The 22588-nt window shown below is 42.0% G+C and overlaps 1 protein-coding gene across 1 annotated transcript in view; it reads right to left on the bottom strand.

Moving 5' to 3' along the window:
• LOC135200618 (neurofibromin-like) overlaps positions 1–22588 on the bottom strand; it is a 369381-nt gene that overhangs the window by 34703 nt on the left and 312090 nt on the right. Inside the window, 1 exon segment of the mRNA XM_064229231.1 lies at positions 18746–18938. Within this exon segment, the coding sequence (XP_064085301.1) occupies positions 18746–18938 (193 nt within the window).

The raw sequence follows: 22588 nt of genomic DNA, 5'->3' as shown, positions 1-22588 counted from the left end.
TATATGAAAATGAAAAAGAATACTGCACTTGCGATTTCATTTTCATAAAAAATAAAGGGCTCTTGCCGAGCACATTCGCGCCCTCGGCACCGAGCGCACAGGGCAAAAATATAAATGAAAAAGAGTACTTACTTACAATTTTCACTTACACATTTCACCCAAAATACACAGCTCGGCGCGAGCGCGCTCTCGCCCTCGGCACCGAGCACACAAAATATAAGGATCAATTCTGGGAAACTTCTGAATTTCCCGCACTTACACCCTTCAGTCCCTGCAATCGTCGATACAGGAGAGCGTAGAGAACTCATGATCCAAAACAAATCACTTCAATGTAATTGAATAATAAAGAATAGTGAATAATTGTATTTACAATTTTCAGTCACACAATGTAAACAGAAAAAGAAACACAACTATACGAAAAGCAAACGACGAAAAAGCGGGCAGAGAGTGAAGATAAACACGTCTATCCACCAGCAGGCCGAAAGCAAAAGTGGTTCTTCACCTCCCAGTCGCGCGCCGCGCACACTGTCGGACAAGCAGTTAACTACCGAACCCCTTGTTCGAAAGCTTACGACCTATCCAGCTGCCGCTAGTAACCTTCCTATTGTAAAAGGACCGAAAGGTTTGTATCCCGTGTCGGAACAAATACTGGCTTATTCCACTTAAATGTACTAAAAGCACAAAGCGAGAAACACCTGTCGCATACCGTACGTCAAGACATTTGGTGTACCCCACCAACCAACCAGTACCCTCGTACCCGAGGTTGGCTGGGTATCTGTAAGGCGAGCCAGTGAAACACACAGGAGCGCAGGTGGGCTCCCGGCCAGAAGCACAAGACCAAGCTCCCGAACCCATGTCATAAGTAAATGCTATTTCAAAGTAAATGAAAGGGGTTAGTGAACTGAGTCTGTAAATGCCAACCCACATCTTTGCCTAGGATTCAGAATCATACCAGTTGTTTTATTTTTTGTATTTCTTGATATGTCGATCAGATTGTAATGTGTCACGAATTTATGTTGTTTTACTTAAATTGTCCAAATTATTTTGAGAACACGTGTTATTACCTGTGGATCATATTCTTGTGTTGTAATTTTTGTTTTGTTTTGTGGTTGTGTTGCTTATGTACGTTATTTTATTATTATGGTTTATTGTTTTTATTTTGTGTTAAATTTTGCCGTAATCCGGATCAAATCCTTCCATATAATTAATAAATTCCACTAATACCTTTTAAAGTATTTTTTTCCCCCCTGATGATGAAATTTTTTGTGCCTCAACCCTTAAATGCCGAAGCGGTAAAAAAAAAATTGTCTCCCGTCTGCCGGAGGTGTTTCAGAGTGAGCGCGGAAGCGGAAAAAATATTTTTTTCAAAAAATCACAGCGCGCTTAGTTTTCAAGATTCAGAGTTCATTTTTGGCTCCTTTTTTGTCAATGGCTGAAGTTTAGTATGCAACCATCAGAAATGAAAAAAATTATCATTATCATATATAAATAATGCGATATGTGATAGCGCAAAAAAGAAATTTCATATATAATTGTATTCAAATTGCGCTGTGCGCAAAACGGTTAAAGGTAACAAGTTACTTTTTTTCCGTTGTAATGTACACTAAATTGCAATCAGTTTGGTATATAACACATTGTAAAATGATAAAAGCAACACGGAGAAAATGTCATCACAAAATAATGCATGAATTCGTAACGCGCGGACGTAAACAAATATTTTTTTCAAAAATTCACCATAAATCTAAATATTGTCCTATAGACTTCCAATTTTTTTCAAAATGAAGACAAATGATTGAATATTACTATACTGTAAGAGTATTAGCTTACAATTGCAGTTTTCGACCATATCTGACGAGTTAAAGTTGACCGAATGTCGAATTTTTTTATATATATTATTTATATGCAATTATTTCGGAAATAAGAAAAGCTACAACCTTCAAATATTTTTCGTTTTATTCTACATGAAATTGCGCACATTTTCATATATAAAACTCTATGAAATGCCTAATATGAAACGGAGCAAATATTCCGAGAATGGGACGTACGCATTTCGGAGATTTGTGGCAGAGAATCCACGCGCGGAGGGAAAGAAAGATTTTTTTTAAAATTCACCATAAATCTAAATATTTTGCTAGAGACTTCGAATTTGTTTCAAGATGAAGATAAATGACTGAATATTACTAGACTGCAAGAGTTTTAGCTTACAATTGCGTTTTTCGACCATTTCGGTAGAGTCAAAGTTGACCGAACATGGTTTTTTTTCTATTTATCGTGATTTATATGAAAATATTTCAAAACTTATAAAAGCTACAACCTTCAATTATTTTTTGTTGTATTCTACGTGAAATTGCGCACATTTTTATATATAAAACTTCATGTAACGGCTAATTTAAAATGGTGCAAACATTACCACAATCGCACGTATGATTTTTTCGGAAGAGTTACCGCGCGGACGTAAAGAAAATATTTTTTTCATAAATTCACCATAAATCGAAATATTGTGCTAGAGACTTCCAATTTGTTGCAAAATGAAGGTAAATGCTTGAATATTACTCGAATATAAGCGTTTTAGCTTACAATTGCGTTTTTCGATCATTTCGGTAGAGTCAAAGTTGACCGAAGGTTGAAATTTTGGCAATTATCGTTATTTATATGAAAATATCTCAAAACTGATAAAAGCTACAACCATGGGTTGTTTTTAGTTGTATTGTGCATGAAATTGCGCACATTTCCATATATAAAACTTTATATAACGGCTAATTTTAAAATGGTGCAAACATTACCACAATCGCATGTATGATTTTTTTCGGAAGTTACCGCGCGGACGTAAGGAAAAAGTTTTTTCATAAATTCACCATAAATCGAAATATTGTGCTAGAGACTTCCAATTAGTTGCAAAATTAAGGTAAATGATTGAATATTACTAAAATATAAGAGTTTTAGCTTACAATTGCGTTTTTCGACCATTTCGGTAGAGTCAAAGTTGACTGAAGGTTGAAATTTTGACAATTATCGTTATTTATATGAAAATATCTCAAAACTGATAAAAGCTACAATCATGAGTATTTTATTGTTGTATTCTACATAAAAATGCGCACATTTTCATATATAATACTTCATGTAACGGCTAATTTACAATGGTACAAAAATTATGTCAAAGTGATGAAATAATTTCCGAGATGTGTCACAGATACTTTTTAGTGCGGCAAGAAAGAAATTCGCGCTTGCGCGCCTGTGTAACGATTGTAAACAAAACAACACCTTGATCCGTGAACTCCCAGCATCCCCCAAGGCGCGTGATTCAAAAGTTTTAGGCTGGTAGGCCTATAAGTATTTTTCCGCGAATTTAAAAAAAAAAACTTTTGTAAGTCGACGTAAAATACGTCCAGTCGGCACACGAGACAAAAAATGTCGACGTAAAATACGTCCAGTCGGCAGTAAAGGGTTAATTAACATTTTTATTTTTGTTTCTTATGTGGTTGTTTAAATGTAAATTATTGTTCCGAGAGGATTCTTTTATTTTCGTGAAAATTTCACTGCATTATTTTTGTTCTGTGCATATAAGTATGTCTAAATTATGTTTCTGTTATTTTGAGGATATTTAATACATTGACGTGATACAATGTAATTAAAAATTGATGCCATGTGTCATGATTGCCAAGGGCAGTGGCTGAATGTGTGAAATTTTCTGTCTTTTTGTTTTCACCATTTTGTTGTGAGTATAAAGCAGGACTTATTGAATGAATTTTTTTCTTGGTATTGATCTGTTTCCAGGGAAGAGTGATTGATTTGAATTTTTTGTTGTTGTTAGAATATCTTGCATTGTAAGACGTGTTCAATTCACTTATAACCTATAGTTTGTACACACGTCAAATGGCCCCCTTTAAGATAGATCATTTTAATTTAGATATATCAGTACCTTGAGGGATGAAACTTGAGGTGGGACAAGGCAGGGACTGCAGCTTTGCAAGGATGCAAAGGGACTTGGGGAGGGAGTGATAAGCCATTCTAGAGGGCTTGCAAGAATCCCCAAGCCGGGAACACACAGGACGCCATAGGTGTCAACGGTCATTCTCTCTCAGGTTGAGAAGAGCATCATCTCCCCCAAACATACCCTCAAAAGTTCGTTGGTTCTTAGTGTCACCTATATTGGCATCCATTGGTCAATAGGCCTAAGGAGAGGTGCCACAGCCAATCACATACAGGAGGGAATATATCAGGGGGTTGTGGGGGGGGGGGGGGGGTAGAGGAAAGGCAGAGAATGCCGCCAAGGTTTCCCCTTGAGGGAAGCAGTTAGACGTCAGTCAAGCAAATGGGTGGACGTGCAGTTCCCCCCTCGTTGCCCTCTACTGGTTTTCCTCGCTCGGTCTCAATCCCGCTGGTACTATGGATATTAAGTTCAATTTCACTAGGGCCCTTGTGTAACTATTTAGAATATAAGACCGGTGTTAAATTTAATCACTGAGCGTTTGATTTCTGCATGACCCACAGTAACTTAAGAGACCCACGCATATATATCTATATATATATATATACTATATATATATATATATATATATATATATATATATATATATATATATATAATATATATATATATATATATATATATATATATATATATGTAACTATATATATATATAATATATATATATATATATATATATATATATAATATATATATATATATATATATATATATATATATATATATATCTATATATATATATACAGTGGTCCCCCCGTATTCGCGGGGGATGCGTACCAGACCCCCCCGCGAATAGTTAGAATCCGCGAATGTTTGGAACCCCTATAAAAACGCTAAAAACAGCCTATTTTGTTAGTTAAAACTTAAGAAAAACCACTAAAAATTTTAAAAAAAAATTTTCATACTTGGTTTTTTTCATAGTTTTATCACAAAAAGTGCATTTTATGATGAAATTGATAACAAAAACCAGGAATTTGTGGATATTTCTCATAGAAAAATACAGCGAATGCCCGAATTTTCCACGAATAATGCAGGGAAACGTTCCCGAGAGAAATCCGCGAATGTGTGAGTCCGCGAATCCGGAGAACGCGAATACGGGGGGTCCACTGTATATTGGATGCATGTTAAAGCAGCCTCAGGTCAAAAAAGAATACAACATGCCTGTTAGCTTTCTATGTATATGTTTGATAGTATACATAGAAACTACATTTTAGAAATGTACATAAAATTTATTGATCACTACTACTCTTTGCTAAAAATCTGCGCATCGTAGATAATAACCTGGCACACATTAAGCTGACCACTGGGGGCCAAGTTGTTTTTCACAGGTACCTGTTAAAAAGTGAATGTTCCCTACTCCTTGTGCACAATTATGATAACTGATTGCAACTGATGCTGTTATTCAGTCACATAATAAGTCTTTGGATAAACAGTACATATACATTCTCTATTCTCTAGGGTAATCTTTTTAAGAGTAAACAACTACTATAAATGAACCTCACCTACTGCACATACAATACAATGTAGCACAGTACTTGAAATATTCCTTGTAACAAAAAACTTCAAGAAAATTGTGGTTCAGAGGAGGGATACTATAATTAAGTTACATATAAAAAAAAGAATTTCGACAACTATAGATAGATAGTACTGTATAATAAATCAGCTATACAGTACATATAAAAGAAAGCCATGCATTCTCTAGAATCTGTATATTTCTCTAAAAATATTGTATTAAAAAAGGATAAAAAAATATAAATGTGACCATACAATTCATGCTGTTTAAAAACATTTCATATACTCTCTTCAATTATTTTATTTCATATACAGCAGAACATCAATAATCTCCCTGTGTAAATACACTGGACTGAATTCAATTTTCTATTTTAAACATACTGAGAAAGAACTACACAAACATGTACCATAAATCTTCAACCAAAACTTTTTGCTATCAGTTTCGTTTATTATTCAATGCTCACTATTATTCAAATTCACATTTGCTATAAGATTTTCTAACTAATCAAATATGACAATTTGTCGAAAATTGCATTTTTCCTAACTATACAAACCTGAGGTCCTTTACATATAGTCCCACCTCATGCCACCCCTCACTCTGCAACTTTTTGCATGGGCCTAAAGCAAAAGTGATTCTTCACCTCTCGGGCGCGTGGGCGCTCGCACGATCGGACAAGCAGTTAACTACCGTTCTCCCCTTGTTCGAAGCTTACAACCGTCCCAGCTGCCGCTAGTTACCTTCCTATTGTTAAAGGACCTCAGGTTTGTATAGTTAGGAAAAATGCAATTTTCGACAAATTGTCATTTGTTCCGATACGTAATACAAACCCTTGGTCCTTTAACAATAGGAAGACTCACTTATTGGTGGGAGGAATCTGAGTCTTTTTGGTGAACAGACTGGTGTTCGTCCAACCCTGGAGTGCCTCCCTGGTCGTAAGAGCAAGGGAGGGATCCAAACCTCTGTCCGATTGATCGGGGTGTGCACAGCATGATGAGTGTAGACCAGGCGGGGGGGAGCAGCATAAGCGGCCGTGGAGGTAGTAGTGGAGACCGCTCCATGGGTCACCGCCCCAGACCTCGCTAGACGCTGCAGCAGCCTGTTGATGCTAGGCACGCCCTGCCGCCGCAGTGGTCCATACCTGTCCAAGGTCGTTTCCCACGGATGTAGCACCTGCGGTAGCACAGACAGATTAGTAAGAGGGGTTCCCTCACGCACGGGGGGGATACATGCCCCACCCCGAACGCAAGGAAGACCCCAAATACAAAATAAAACGAGGAAGCTGAGCGGGGGGGCAGGAAAGAAGACGAAGAATCGGATACCAAGGGAGTCGCGGGAGAGCTTTCCGACGACTTCCTGGCAAACCTTCGCTTCCCCTACCCCAGCACAGCAGTGAAAAGTAATATGAGAATAAAACAGATTACTGCACTTGTGATTCACTTCATAGAACATAAAGGGGGAAGGATCAATTCCCGGGTAAGAGCGGAAACTTGATCCATAATAATATGATGCTATCATAAAATATATATGAAAATGAAAATGATATTGTTAGAATACAATTAAGTTTTGTACATACTTACCCGGCAGATATATACTTAGCTTATGTCTCTGAGGTCCGACAGAAATTCGAATTTCGCGGCACACGCTGCAGGTAGGTCAGGTGATCTACCCCCCTGCCGCTGGGTGGCAGGAATAGGAACCATTCCCGTTCTAGAACCAGATTTTCTCTTCCACCTGTCTCCTGAGGGGCGGCTGGGTGGGCCATTCATCGTATATATCTGCCGGGTAAGTATGTACAAAACTTTATTGTATTCTAACAATATCATTTTTGTACATGCAACTTCCCCGGCAGATATATACTTAGCTGATTGACACCCTTGGTGGTGGGTAAGAGACAACTATTTACTGAATAGACAGGTAAACAACATACGTTGTAGGTAATAAATAAATAAAACCTTGGTTCCTACTTGTTCAGGCGGAAGATTCCATGGCTAATGCCTAGGAATCTGCTTCGCCTCAAGAGCCTCAGCGAGGATGTGACCTATGGCTAAGAGTTCTTGTGGGTCTGTCGATGGGGTCTTATCCATTTACTCGACAGAGCCTCTTACATGACAATATGCCTATGCCTAGTGGCATAATTAAGGAGCACAACACCGATCCCGATCACCTGATCCTAACACGAGGGTTAGTGCTTAAGTTGAAAAGAGTTATCCCCAAACTCCTTTCAAACAACCCAAAGAAAAAACACGACGTTAAATAAAATTTAACTCACTAGTTAAGGATCAGTATCGGCTCCCTATCCCAGCAATGTATCCGCAGACACGTATCAACCAAGAGAGAAGGATCTCTCGTAGGTTATCTTGACATCCTTCGGATATGGGAAGTCAACACAGAGTTGCATCTCCCGTAGTGTGACAGCTAATATGTCCTTATGACATATTGTTAAGGAAAGAACAAGAATTCGGAAAAGCTCGCACTTCATGCGCTTTTAATTCTCAGCTGTTTGAAGGAATCATCAATGCACTTGTCAAGTGCTTAGGAGATCGCATTGTCTCAAAGAAGGCCAGGGCATTCTTTGATATAGATCTCTTCTGGGTGAAGCCTGGAGCCTGGCTAGCGCTCCGTGCCTGGCAGGCGCCTAGCGCCTGTCTAGAGCCTCGCGCCTGGCTGGAGCCTTGCGCCTGAATGGCGCCTAGAGCCTGGCTGGAGCCTCGGGCCTGGATGGGGCCTCGCGCCTGGCTGGCGCCTCGCGCCTGGCTGGATCCTCCCTCCTGGCTAGCGCCTCGCGCCTGGCTGGAGCCTTGCGTCTGGCTGGCGCCTTGCGCCTGGAGCTTGTAAGAAGACTTCATGATTACTGTCTATGAGTCTGCATGCCTCAAGAGTTTCAGCGAGGTAGGGACCTATGACTGACAAACCCTTCTGGATCATGTCAATGGGGGCTAGCCCGCTTACACGACAGAGCCTTCTCGGATCGTGCCAATGGGGGCTGACCCACTTACATGGCAGAGCCTTACCTGTATCATATCAATGGGGACTAGCCCTCTTACATGACAGAGCTTTAGGTTTCTCTTTACTGGAAGGAGCCTTGCGCCTGGATGGATCCTCAATCCTGACTGGAGCCTAGCCTTGAAGGAGCCTGGCACCTGGATGGCGCCTGGCTGGCTTCTAGAGCCTGGCTGGCTCCTAGAGCCTGGCTTGGCTCCTCCACACTTGCTGGAGCTTCGAGCTTGGAAGTCTCTCTAGGCTGTCTGGCGATGTCCACATCGGACACTCTTATATCTGTCCGATTTGTTCGCCTCGGAGGCCCGCTCCTTCTCAGTATCCGACCATGACAGAGTTCCTTGGAACTGTCCGCCTCTGGCGTTTTTCGCCTGTATTGGCATTTGGCGCCTGGCTGGCGCTACATTGTCCGAGAGTCCTGAACAACCACATAGTCTATCAGGAGACTGGAGAAGGGTGGAAGAAATTCTTCCCCTTTGAGCTTTTGGCCCCTGGCAAGGGGAGGTGATTGTTAGTTCACGTAACATCCAAGTTAGACGACAGGATATCTAACAATACGAGAGAGAAGAGTCTTCCTCCGAGGAGGATCCTTCGTGAATACTTCCTTTGCTAACGAGATCTCTTCTTACATGTTGATGAGGTTCCTCGTTGCAGAATCTTCCCTATCCTTGCCCGAAGGAAGGGAAGGAGTCTGGAAGTCGAAGGAGACTCCGAGCTGAAATTGGGCGGAACCCTGATTTCTAGCTCTTATTGTATCCTTCTGAATACCTTCTGGGAAGCATTTCGAACCCTCATCGCACCCCGAAGACTCTGTAGGCAAACGTTTAAACCATCTCTTCTTCTGTAGATGAAAAAGTAAGTACCCTGCCTGGGCAACGAAACTTCTATCTGAAAGCGTTGCGTCAGGAATAGAGGGTTTTAGTTCTTTTGCCAGACATACTATGCTGGCAAGAACCCATTGCCGAGTCTCCATTGAATCTGATGCGAGATTCCAATGCACAAAAAATTCACTTGTCTTCTTGGTCGTTTAGGGCTAAGAGAAACAAAGAATTCCTTTATAAACTTTCTCAAAGAAGTTTGATGAGGAGCAGTTCCATTTTGTCGGAACACGGAATCTGTGGCCACAAAAAGATCCCATTCGAAGTACATGATATCCTACTCTTGTCGTATTGCGGTATCGTATAAGATCCCGAAGATCTTAATCTTCTGTTATCTCTAATTCCCCTTGTAGAGACAGAGTATAGCCTTTTACTGTGTTCTTTGATAGCAGATATATACCTAGGTGATTCTTCCCTCTGAAAGTGAAGAAAGAACCTCGCTATGTAGTTCACAGAGGTATCGGAAGAGGACAGTTTCCTCATTCTATCTAGCACGATCTGCAGCAATTCTATGTCCTTTAGCCATGACTATTGTCATTTACCTTGAAAAATCCTCTCATTCATGTCCACTTCTGGTCAGTCTGCACGCGGACAGACTCAGAGTGGAGAGGTTTTTCAGGTCTATTTATAATAGATTCTGATAGAATCCACCAGATACTCTTGGAAAAGCCTTACGAAACATGCTGTGAGAAGAACGTGACTTCTGTGAATCCAACCTCTCTAAGGCCAAAATAGGCATTCATCCTCTCTTCCTTTGACGCATATTTATCTTAATATCTGTTAAGAATTTATAACTAGGGGAAAAAAGACTAAAGTTTATTCCCCTTCTTTAAATTAAAGATGTCGTATATTGCTACCTCTCTTGGTTCGAGGAAAAGGAAGCAGTCTATAGGAAGCCTGTTCGTCTTCATCTACCTTGCGAAGAGATCTATGAAGAAGACTTTCCGCAGGTTCTCAAAACTCTTTTCAATAAATGTTAGACATACGTTAACAGTTATTATCTTCGATCGAGAAGGTTCTCACGGACATGCAAAATCTTGCATCGAACCTCTTAAGGATCGTTACGTTCCGTGTCTGTTCCCAAATAGGTTCTCTTTTGTTAACGCGAACAGGGGCGAAAAAATAGATTCTCGATGCTCTTTGCGATATGAGAGAGTCCTTGTAAGCGACCCCTTTCCGATTAAATGGGTAACGAAATCAGGAACGAATCTTGCCGTTACCGAGCCTCCGAGAGGCTACTGGTTTGTTTGTTTGTTTGTATGGTGTTTTTACGTGACTTCCGAACCACGTCGAGAGTGAACTTCTATCCCCAGAAATCCACATCTCTCACTCCTCAATGGAATGGCCGAGAATCGAACCCGCGACCACCGAGGTGAGAAGCAAACACCAAACCAACCACTACTGGACTCTTTATGTTAATAACTCGCTAAAACGAGAAAATATCTTGGATGGTGCTTCTGGCGCATTGCGCAGGCTGCGCTTCTGACGCTTTGCGCCAGGCTGGCGCTTCCTTCTAGTTCTTTTAAGGTTATGTGCCAGAACATCTGTGCCTTTACGGTACCCGACATCCTTCACGTGTTAATTCCGTTCTTAGTAGGAAAAAACTTTTATATACGTAGTATAGTCCATTCAGGGAAACAACTTCTGCCACTAAGAGAATGTTTCCCATCCGACTCACCCATCTTCTCTTGAGCAATATCCGATTCTAAAAAGGTTGTGTGCGTTTCTCGAAAGGATGAGAGAATTATATTATATCGTGCTCTGCCGTATTAGAATCCTTTATAATACTGTCACATTGTGGTAAACAGCATTAATCTAGGAAACCTTTGTAAGGATACTAGGAATTCTGTAGTTAACCTCGGTATGTGCATAAGACTTGACCATACCGTAGTCTTAAAGTGAATTCTCTTCTACTACATTCATCTTCTCACTAAGCATGTACTCTAATAAGCCATGCTTTCGTAAGCATGAGAGCATTATATAGAGTTCCGCTGCGTTAGATCCTTTAATAATGTTACCTACGGTAAACAGCATTGAAATGTTGTAATATCTTTCTTATTGAAAGCTTCTTAGCAAAAGGCAGACAATATTTTATTTATGTTTGCTTAACTATCCCCTCAATCCGAGGCTAAAACCGCGATTGTAGGGGAGAGACACGGTTAGTTATTCCATCCCGCAGGAGAGAGACATGTAACCAACAACTCATGACCGCACCTACATGTTACTACGTTGGTCTTTAAGGCGCGATAGCAGTCTCCGTTAGCCGTCCGGCCTTACTCTTCCAGAGTTGCCAGCTACTCCATTAAATAAAGGAATCTTATAAAATTATTATCGAACTTCAGGAAGTTCTTATTAATGCAAATTTAAGCGAAACAAGACTTCGATAAATCTAGAAGCTAAGTAGGTGTTGTCTTAACAATCCCTTTAAGCGTAGTCCTTCCTAGGAAATTCCTGGAAGGATCTGGTTAATTGAGTTGCCTCTGCAAAGAAGTAACTACGGTATGTGTGATTTGCCGTATCGTATTCTCATACAGCAGATACTCTACTACCTTCTTTCCCTGCCGAGGCAGATAGAGAAAGGAAAAATTTTTAGTCTTCGTTCTTTTCGTTAATAGAACGATAGAAAGAGTATATATATCTCCTTAAGGAAGGAAGTTAATCCAGGATCTCTTTAAATCTTCGTGATTTCCTCATAAATCGCGGAAGAGACAGAATTCCTGTTCATCTGTAGGGTTTACGGAAGGAAGTAGATATTTCCTATCCGCCATCATACCCAAACGTCGATGAGATTCTTATAAGAAAAACTCCCAAAGCTCTTGCCTCTTCATAACGAGGGAAGAGCATGAAAGAAGGAGAGAGTCCGCATTGAGAGGAACTGCCAAACACAGGAGTCTTCTGAATAATGAAAAAATGGCTTCTCTTAGTATCAGAATCCTTCTGACAAACGCGACGGCCGCCAGTGCGACATCTTGCACCTTTGCCAGGGGAAAGTTGCTCCCTCTCTCTCATAAGAAGATTTGGAATATTCTGGCGCCTGGCTCCTTGCGCCTAGCGCCTGGATAGTTCCGCGCGCCTGGAATGTTCCGCACGCTAGAAAAGAGACTCGCTCCTGGAACGTTCCGCTTGCGTGGAAGGTCCCGTGCGCCCTGATAGTTCCGAGCGCCTACTAGACCCCTATTAGAAAGAGCCTCTTGCCCGGAAACGTTCAATGGAAGGATCGTTCTGATTGCCACTGTACTATAAGGCTCCTTGCTCTAGCCGTCTGTTTTTCTGGCGCAATTTGCGCCAGGCTGGCGCTTCGTCTCTTTGAAGGCGCCTTGCGCCAAGAAAAATTTTTCTAGAACGCGGCTCGCGCTCAGTTGCTAGAACGCGGCTCGCGTTTGGTTGTAGGAACGCTGCTCGCGCTAGTCTGTTTTCTGGAACGCGGCTTGCTGCTGGCTGTTGGAACGTGGCTCACAATAGCTTGCTGGAACGCGGCTTCCTAAGTTCCTGGCTGGCTCTTGCTCAGTGTCAGTGTTCTCTTAGTTTCCAGAGGACGCGCTAGATCATCAAAACATATACATTCTTCGTCTTTTCGGATGTAAGATGAAGAGACGCACTTTTTTAAGGATGCCTTTTCAATGGCTATCCTTGGCAGTCTGGGACGCTCTACAGAACCTGCCGAGGGGACGCCTGACCGGTGGGGATTCTCTGAAACCTCCTTCCGGCTTTCGACATTCCTTCTCCCCTGGGCTTGGGAGCTTGAAAGAGGTCTAGGCCTGAGAGCGAGACAGAGCCGATCAGACGCACCCTCCACTGCAATGGGGAACACTAGTAATCACTTCTTACCTTTTAATAGCTCGCATTTTGAGCCACAATCCTTGTCTTCAAATTGCAATTATGAATTTGAAGTTTCTGCGAAGTAAGAAGGTGATGAGGATGCAACACTACTAGTACTGTTAATACTCTAATTGCTCGTTAGTACGAGTTTCCAAAAAACTTTTAAAAGAAACGTATCTACTTACATGCTTTACTGACTCCCTAAAGTAGGAAGTCAGTATATTTCCTCAATCAATTCTAATACTTATTACACGTATTAATGAATAAATATTAATATTTCCCTTCTTGCAAACTATGTGAGTGTCTACCGAAAATTTCGGTAGTTACACGTCATATATTCTTCGAAATTTTCGAAGCCAAATTCATTAAAAAGTTAATAAAAGCGTATGCCGAACCAAAGACCCAGTACTTCCCTGCAAAAGACAGCCCAGAAGATCGATGGCGATGAAAAACGAAAATCAAGTCAGGAGGTAGCAACAACATATGTTGACACTACCGCGACAGAGAAAATCTGGTTCTAGAACGGGAATGGTTCCTATTCCTGCCACCAGCGGCAGGGGGCGGCAGGGGGTAGATCACCTGACCTACCTGCAGCGTGTGCCGCGAAATTCGAATTTCTGTCGGACGTCAGAGACATAAGCTAAGTATATATCTGCCGGGGAAGTTGCATGTACAAAACAGAATACTGCACTTGCGATTTCACTTTCACAGAAAATAAATCGTAAGGATCAATTCCTGGGTAAGAGTGGAAATTGATCCAAAATTAAAATTGATGCAATTAAATAAATGAAAATGAAAAAGAATACTGCAATTGCGAATCCACTTTCATTGCATTCTAATCATACAAAATAAGAGGCTCGTGCCGAACGCATTCACGCTCTCGGCAACGAACGCACAGGGCAAAAATATAATGAAAAGAGTACTTACATTTTTCAATTACACACTTTCGCCCAAAATACATGACTCGGTGTGAGAGCGCCCACCCTCGGCACCGAGACATAATTCAAGGGTATCAATTTCATGAAAAGAGCGGAAACCGCCGCATCTACAGCGATAGCTCCATGTTGGCTCATAATTAAATAATGAAAATGAAAACAGTGTACTTAGTTTCATTTTCAAGTCAAACAAATCATTAGTAGAAAACACAATATAAACAAAGCATACGACGATGACGAACACGTCCTTCACACCCGCGGCCGAAAGCAAAAGTGATTCTTCACCTCTCAGGCGCGCGGGCGCATGCACTGTCGGACAAGCAGTTAACTACCGTTCTCCCCTTGTTCGAAGCTTACGACCGTTCCAGCTGCCGCTAGCTACTTCCTATTGTTAAAGGACCGAGGGTTTGTATTCGTGTCGGAACAACTGCAATTGTAAGCTACAACACTTACAGTCTGGTAAAATTCAATCAATTACCTTCATTTTGCAACAAACGGGAAGTGTCTAGCACAATATTTCGATTTATGGTGAATTTTTGAAAACAGCTTTTTTTACGTTCGTGCTTTACGAATTCATGCATCATTTTGGGATAATATTCTCTCTGTGTTGCCTTGATCTTTTACAATGTGCTATATACCAAAATGATTGCAATTTAGGGTAAAATACAACGAAAAAAAATAAACTCGTTAGCTTTAACCGTTTTGAACCACAGCGCGATTTGTATACAATTACGTATATATGAAATTTTTTTCACGCTGTCATATATCCCAATATTTATATATGATAATGATATGTTTTTTCATTTCTGATGGTTGCATACTAAACTTCAGGCAATGACAAAAAAAGGAGCCAAAAATGAACTCTTAATCTTGAAAACTAAATGTGCTGTTATTTTTTTAAAAAAACATTTTTTCCGCTTTGGCGCTCACTTGCAAATGTCACCAGCATACGGGAGACGATTTTTAAAATACCACTTCGGCGGCAGACAGCCCTGGAAATTTATGTCTGCAAACATATTTGGCATTTAATGGATTTTTGGCTTTTACCAACACATACCCCACCCATTCATAAACTTATGCTCAATATTCAAAATTATCTCACTCCATAATATCTGAATTCTGTTTAAACATATTCATCATCAGACTTTCTCCCTAGTCATCTGGCATTAATTCCTCTCTCAGATTGCCCTTAACAGTTCCAATAACAATGCTTCCCCTTCCTTCCCAAGTTTCTTCAACATTTCAATTTACACCTCTAATGGATCTGTGCTCAACCTTTCTTCAATTTCCCTTTTCATCTCACCTATAGAGTTCTTTTCTTCTAATGACTGTATCTCCATCACAGGCCCTGCCACCAAACCTCCCTTTTTCATTTTCTATTTTAAATATCCTTGTAATTTGGCCAACTTCGTTTTTTTTTTTCATCATCCTTAAACAAGATATTTAATTCTCTATCTCTAGATAATACCTAACTGACCCATACCTTGTCTGCTTTTTTCTTGCATTTCATATTCTGTAACTATCTATCACTTTCCTTTGTTCCTAACCTTCTATTAAAATGAAATAAAACTATATAAAACAAATTAAACAAAAGCCATTACTATTCAAGATAACGGTGGAGCGCAGTGGGATGGTCATATTACAAATGAGATTGACGAAAACTTATCCAGTCCAGGAGCTGAAAAAGAGACAGATCTAAAAAATTAAGAGGGTTGAGACAAAAGACAAGAAGAGATTACTACCTCTCAGAGAGTAAAAAGACAAGAAGCATGCAGAAAGGACCAGAGAACCATGGAAAAATGGGGTTGATGATAACCAGATATGATGGGAGTTCCAGAAGATTGCAAAGGAGACATATAACCCCATAGAGAAAAATTAATAGTGAACATGAAATATGACAAAATTTTAATCCAATCAATTTGTATTTTTCATAGCAAACAAACCTGAGTTCTTAACAACAGAATCCACTTTTTAATAGTTCCAGAGTTAAAAATTTTACAAGTTTAAAGAAATCCTTGACCAACAATCTGTTAAATAACTGTGTACTGATTTTTTTTGTCCATAGTATTTTGCAAAACATGAGGGTAATTCAACAGATATGTGGTCAGCCACAGCCTCTGAGAACAGAGTTCAGAGGCCTTCTTACCATAGGTAGGCCTCACAGTTCTCTTATGTGGACATTTATGAGATTTATAATAAAAAAATTTGCTATCCTCTGATATGATGATTTTATGTAGGGTTGAAATACAGCTAAGAATACTGAAGCTCTTTTCACATCAGGAAGGTAAATCTGGTCTCATATTAAGAACATAAATCAGGTTTACATATACAGTGGTACCTTGAGATACGAAAGGCTCAACTTACGAAAAACTCGAGATAGGAAAGCTGACACGAAAAATTTTACTGCTCTACATACGAAAAGTTTTCAAGATACGAAAGATTTCTGAAAGTCTGAGATTCGCCCGATAACAATTTTGAAACTCGCGCCGCGCGCTGCCATCTTAGTTCTAGTAGACTCGCCACCATCCTCCTGCTCTCCCATTGGTTCCTGATGCTAACCAAGCCGCCATGAGATCCTATTGGACAGCATCCCTCCCATCATGCATCTTACGTGGTGGCGTTCCTTCGCTCGGCCACTTCGCACCCGAAGCTTTATCGTACACATGCGGCATTCATTCGGTCCACAATTTCGTTTAGTATCGTAAATTTGTTAGTGATTTCGTTGTGCTACTTTATCGTGTTGTGAGAACCTAATTAGTATACGTACTACATACGTAACTTAATTACGTACAGTACATATAATCATGGGTCCCAAGAAAGTTGCTGAAGTTCACAGAAAGAAGAGAATGCTTTCTATGGAGACAAAGATGGAGATAATAAAAAGTATGAAGCTGGCTTGCGGTTGAGTGTGATCGCTAAGGAATACGGCCGAAATCCGTCGACGATAGGCACCATCCTTAAGCAGAAGGAAGCCATCAAGCAGCTACACCTTCCAAGGGCGTGACTATTTTGTCCAACAAGAGGAGCCATGTGCATAATGAAATGGAAAGGCTGCTTCTTGTATGGATCGAGGACAAAGAAATCGATGGCGATATGATAACCGAGATGGCAATCTGCCAGAAGGCCAGCGCTATTTTCGGCGATTTGATTGCCAAAGCCGAAGACGACGGCAGAGAGGGGACATCAACGGCAACCCCAGAGTTCAAGGCTTCTCATGGGTGGTTTGAAAAATTCCGTAAACGGACTGGCATCCATTCGGTGGTGAAGAAATTGAAATTACATAAAGTATAAAAAAGTAAAAAGAAATGTAAAAATCAAAAAAAGAAAATAAATTTTATTTTAAGTTTTTTTGTAAAGTTAAGTGTTACAGTTTTGTTAATGTGTTTTGTAAAGTTTAGTTTGTTTTTCTGACATTTTTTTATGTGTTTCGTAAAGTTAAGTGTACGTATCTGCCGTTTGTCCTCCTCCTCCTCTGCTGCCACTTTCAGAGATAGCCTCACTCGAAAGGTAAGCTTCCACATTTTACGTTACAGTAATAATATTTCTTGTACACTAATATACACTTTATTTATAGGTTTTGCATTTTTATTCTTAATTTAGGTGTTGAATGGTCCAAATTGTTGTAGTATTTCATTGTTTATAGGTCAATTTAGCTTTACGTATTATGAAATTTACTGGGGTGTTTTTGGAGGGCTTGGAACAGATTAGTCATTTTACATGTAAAATGTGGTCCAAGATACGAAAAACTCATGGTACGAAAGGCGCCTCGGAACGGATTAATTTCGTATCTCGAGGTACTACTGTAGATAACTCAGTCTTGACAGCCTTTGGCTAAAAAGTGTTTTATGTTTATTTCAGTTAACTATAATGTTGAGAATGTTTAAGCTTTAATGACTTAATTATCATGACACTACCCTAAATTTTAAAGATCTATGACAAATATGGTCAAATTTCTACACTTAATGATCTTGAATTAGAAAAAATTCCAGCAGTTTTCAAAACATTATCTATATAGTTGCAAATATCATAACCAAGGACATGAGACAAAAATGCACTTGCATAAGAATAGCTTCACTGGGAAAACATAAATGAAAAATAACCATTGCTAATTTCAACAGAATAAAATAAATGTTACAAACTTCAACTAAATTAAATTTCTTTTAACCTGGATAAAGAGCATGAAACAAAAAGAAAAAAAAAATTGAGATCCTAAATACCATATAACTCCAAGTGACTTTTCTGTGAAAATATAGTTTTGCAAATGAGCAAAATATTTTGCTACATGAAACCTGCTGATAATGATGGTAGTGACAGTACCCATTACAACTGACAGGATGACGATAATGCTAAGAATCACCATCATCTATAATTATCACTACTGCAATACGTAATACCAAAAGTACTCAATACAAATAAGCACTACTTACAAGAAATGGTCGTAAGGCAACATGATACAAACTACATCAGACAGCCGTGAAGAAGACATGGGGATAATCCGAGTAAAATTCTAACGGAGATGAATAATAATTCAACAAAACTTCTCTAACTATACCTTTCCTCCAGTGGCCAACTGCTTCACCAATAAACATTGTTAAATACTCTCAACAGCACTTACCTTTCTCAGTGGGAGAAGCTAATGTTAGAGAAGACATTGAAGATGAGAGATTTGCAGATGTTACAGACAGCATGGATGGATACTGTGCAAGTTCCATTTCCGACCCTTCATCGCCATCCGCAGGCAGGGCAGTTTCCACCATTGCTTCTAAACAATTCACAAACAACTCTGCATTCTCTGCTGTGCAGTTACTCTGAAATAAAAAAAAAAAGATTGGTGATATTATGCATCTTCTGTATTAACATCCAGAGGAAATTTATTTCTACAAATATGACTACCAATTATGATATAATTATTCCATACTCTACACACTAAATATTTTCCATATACCACTTCAATCAATACTGTCATAAACTTCTATGTATGACACATTTTGCTTTTTGCCTTACTCTCAGACTTCTTAAATAACAATCCAATAGCATAGATTTGACCTTAACATCCTCTTCATTGTCTAAAATAACAATTTGTCGAAAATTGTATTTTTCCTAACTATACAACCCTGAGGTCCTTTACAATAGTAAGGTAACTAGCGGCAGCTGGAACGGTCGTAAGCTTCGAAAAAAGGGAGTTCGGTAGTTAACTGCTTGTCCGACAGTGCGTGCACCGCGTGACTGGGAGGTGAAGAACCACTTTGCTTTAGGCCCAGGAAAACGCAGAGTGAGGGGTAGCATGAGGTGGGACTCTGTGTAAAGGACCTCAGGCTTGTATAGTTAGGAAAAATACAATTTTCGACAAATTGGTATTTGTTCCGATACAAATACAAACCATCGGTCCTTTACAATAGGAAGACATTCTTGGTGGGAGGAATCTGAGTCTTAACAACAGACTGGTGTTCGCCCAACCTTGGATTCCCTCCCTGGTCATAAGAGCAGAGGGAGGGATCCTAGCCTCTGCCCAATGATCGGGGTATGTACCGCAGGATCAATGGTCAGACCTCTGGACCCAAGTAATAAGAGGGAGGCAAGCGTACCTCTTAAAACTAGCAAGCAAGAACTTTTTCCTATTGCAAGAGGCAATATGAAGTCATGGGTTTGTCTCTTGTTGGCTTCCACTTCCCCCAACTATTCGCTCCTACCCCTAATGGAAGGGATAGGATGGGGCTCGGTCGAGTAGCTCACCTGCATCATATCCTGCTCCAGCGTAGTGACGACCGCGCCCCTCTGCCCACAGGTAGAGGGGGAAAAAAGATGGGGAAGAGAAGCCAGTCACACACTCAACTCTCATTCACTCATCCATTCATGCAGTCACACCAGGATTCGCTGCTGTTCTGTCCGCTCGGGTGCTGGGTAGGCTACACAACATGTTGAGCAGCCACCACGGGTCCCTAGGAAAAAGTGTCCAAGGACCTGTGGGCAATATCCCGGAGGTAGAAGGAGGTGAAGGTGGTCTGGTTAGACCAGACCCCTGCCTTCAGGACCTGCGCCACGGAGAAGTTCAATACCTTTGACTTCGTGGGCTCTCGGAAGAAGGGTACGGATGTCATCGCTACCATCAGCTTCGTATGCCCTCCTGATGAAAGTGTTCTTGGATACTTCTTTCTCGTCAGATAGCGCCGTAGCGCCCTCACAGGAAAAAGCAGCATCTCATCCGTACCGTTGTCGGTGAAGTCCATTAGGGAGGGGATTGTGAAAGACTCGAACCGATTGTCAGGGACCGAAGGATTCCGAGACTTAGCTACGAAGTTCGGGACGAAATCGAGCGTCACAGATCCCCATTCCCTGGTATGCTTGATGTCGAAGGAAAGACCATCAAGTTCCCCTATTCTCTTTGCCGATGCCATGGCCAGCAAGAAGAGGGTCTTGAGGGTCAGATCCCTGTCTGACGACTCTCGGAGTGGCTCGAAGGGCCTTCGAGTCAGACTCCTAAGGACGAGAGTCACATCCCACCCCGGGGGCCTGAGTTCCCTGGGTGGGCAAGACCTCTCAAAGCTCCTCATTAGCAAGGAGATCTCAAACAAATTCGAGATATCGACTCCCCTCAGTTTCAGGACTAGGGCCTGGGCGGCTCTATATCCTTTGACTGTGGGGACAGAGAGGAGCCTGTCTCGGCGAAGAAACACGAGGAAATCCGCTACCTGCTGAAGAGTGGCTCTGAGAGGAGATAGACCCCGTCTACAACACCAACCACAGAAGACGGCCCACTTTCCCTGGTACACAGCTGCAGAGGACTGTCTGACGTGCCCAGCCATCTCTGTTGCTGCTCGGCAAGAAAAGCCTCTCGCTCGCAAGAGATGGTGGATAACGGCCAGCCGTGAAGATGTAGAGACTGGACTGTCTGGTGGTACCATTCTACGTGTGGCTGGACGAAAAGGTTGTGCCAATGGGGAATCTCTCTTGGTGCTTCTGCAAGCAGAGCCAGCAGGTCTGGGTACCAAATGGCCTGGGGCCATTTGGGAGCCACCAGGATCATCCTGAGACTCGGGGTGGCCAGCACTCGGCTGATCACCTTGCGAATCTGGCAGAACGGGGGGAAAGGCGTACGCGAAGAGGTTGTCCCACGGGTGTTGAAGAGCGTCCTCTGCAGCTGCCCATGGGTCCGGCATGGCTGAAAAGAAAACCTGAAGTTTCCTGTTGTGCCGGGTGGCGAACAGATCCATGACTGGACGCCCCCACAGGTTGAAGAGCCTTTCCGCCACGTCTGGGTGTAGGGACCATTCGGTTCCTATCACCTGATCCCCATGGCTGAGCTTGTCTGCTACTACATTCCTCTTGCCTGGAATGTAGCAGGCTAACAGCTCTACCGAGTGAGACACGGCCCACTCGTGCACCTGCAGCGTCAACTGGTGCAACGGGAGAGACACTAGGCCCCCCCGGCTTGTTGACGTATGCCACTACTGTGGTGTTGTTGCACATCAACACCACCGAGTGTTCCATCAAGCGGTCCTGGAACTCTTGGAGAGTGAGGAACGCTGCCTTGAGCTCCAGGACATTGATGTGAAGGTGCTTGTCGTGACGGTCCCACACTCCTGCAGTCAGCAACTCCTCCAGGTGTGCACCCCATCCCTCGGTCGACGCGTCTGAAAACAGCAACATCTCCGGGGGGAGGGAGGAGGCACTCCTCTTAAAAGGTTCCTGTTGTCCAGCCACCAGGCTAGGTCCTGCCTCACCTCCTCCGTGAGAGACACAAGGAAGTATGGTGGGTCTCTTGCCTGTGACCAACTCTCCTTTAGTCTCCACTGAAGAGCCTGCAGGTGAAGACGCCTGTGAGGGACTAACTTCTCGAGTGATGACAGGTGGCCGATCACGACTTGCCACTGCTGAGCTGACTGTTCCTGCCGAGATAGGAACCGGTCGGGCCCCTCCCTGAATCTGCTGATCCGCGAGTCCGCGGGGAAGACTCGCCCTGCTACCGGTGTCGATCAGCATACCCAGGTACTTCATTCTCTGCTTGGGCTCGAGGTAGATCTATCACCGGGCGCCAGCCCCCCGAAGACTTCTCCACCAGGAAAAGACGGCTGTAGAAACCCGGTGACCGATCCCTGACGATCTCCACAGCTCCCTTGCTCAGCATGGCTTGGACTTCCTGTCGAAGGGCTACGTCCTTTGGTGTTCCAGGAACGTAGGTCTGAAGATGGACTGGGTTGGAGGTGAGGGGTGGCCGAAACTCAAAGGGTAGTAGATACCCCTCCCGAAGGATGTCTACTATCCAGGTCTCCGCTCCATAGCGCTGCCATGTTGCCCAATGGCTCACCAGGCACCCACCCACTTCTGGCAGCAGATGAGGGGGAACGCCGTCCCTAGCGTTTCCCACCTCTCTTCGAATTCTTCCCTGCTCCCCCTCGTGGGAAGGAGGGCTGGGAGGAAGGCTGATTGCGACCGCTCCTGGCAGAAGTCGAAGGCAGAG

This window comes from Macrobrachium nipponense, chromosome 27 (genome assembly GCF_015104395.2).
Source record: "Macrobrachium nipponense isolate FS-2020 chromosome 27, ASM1510439v2, whole genome shotgun sequence".
Classification (NCBI taxonomy): domain Eukaryota; kingdom Metazoa; phylum Arthropoda; class Malacostraca; order Decapoda; family Palaemonidae; genus Macrobrachium; species Macrobrachium nipponense.
The sequence above is the reverse complement of the archived record's forward strand: the minus strand, read 5'-3'. Positions and strand labels throughout refer to the sequence as shown.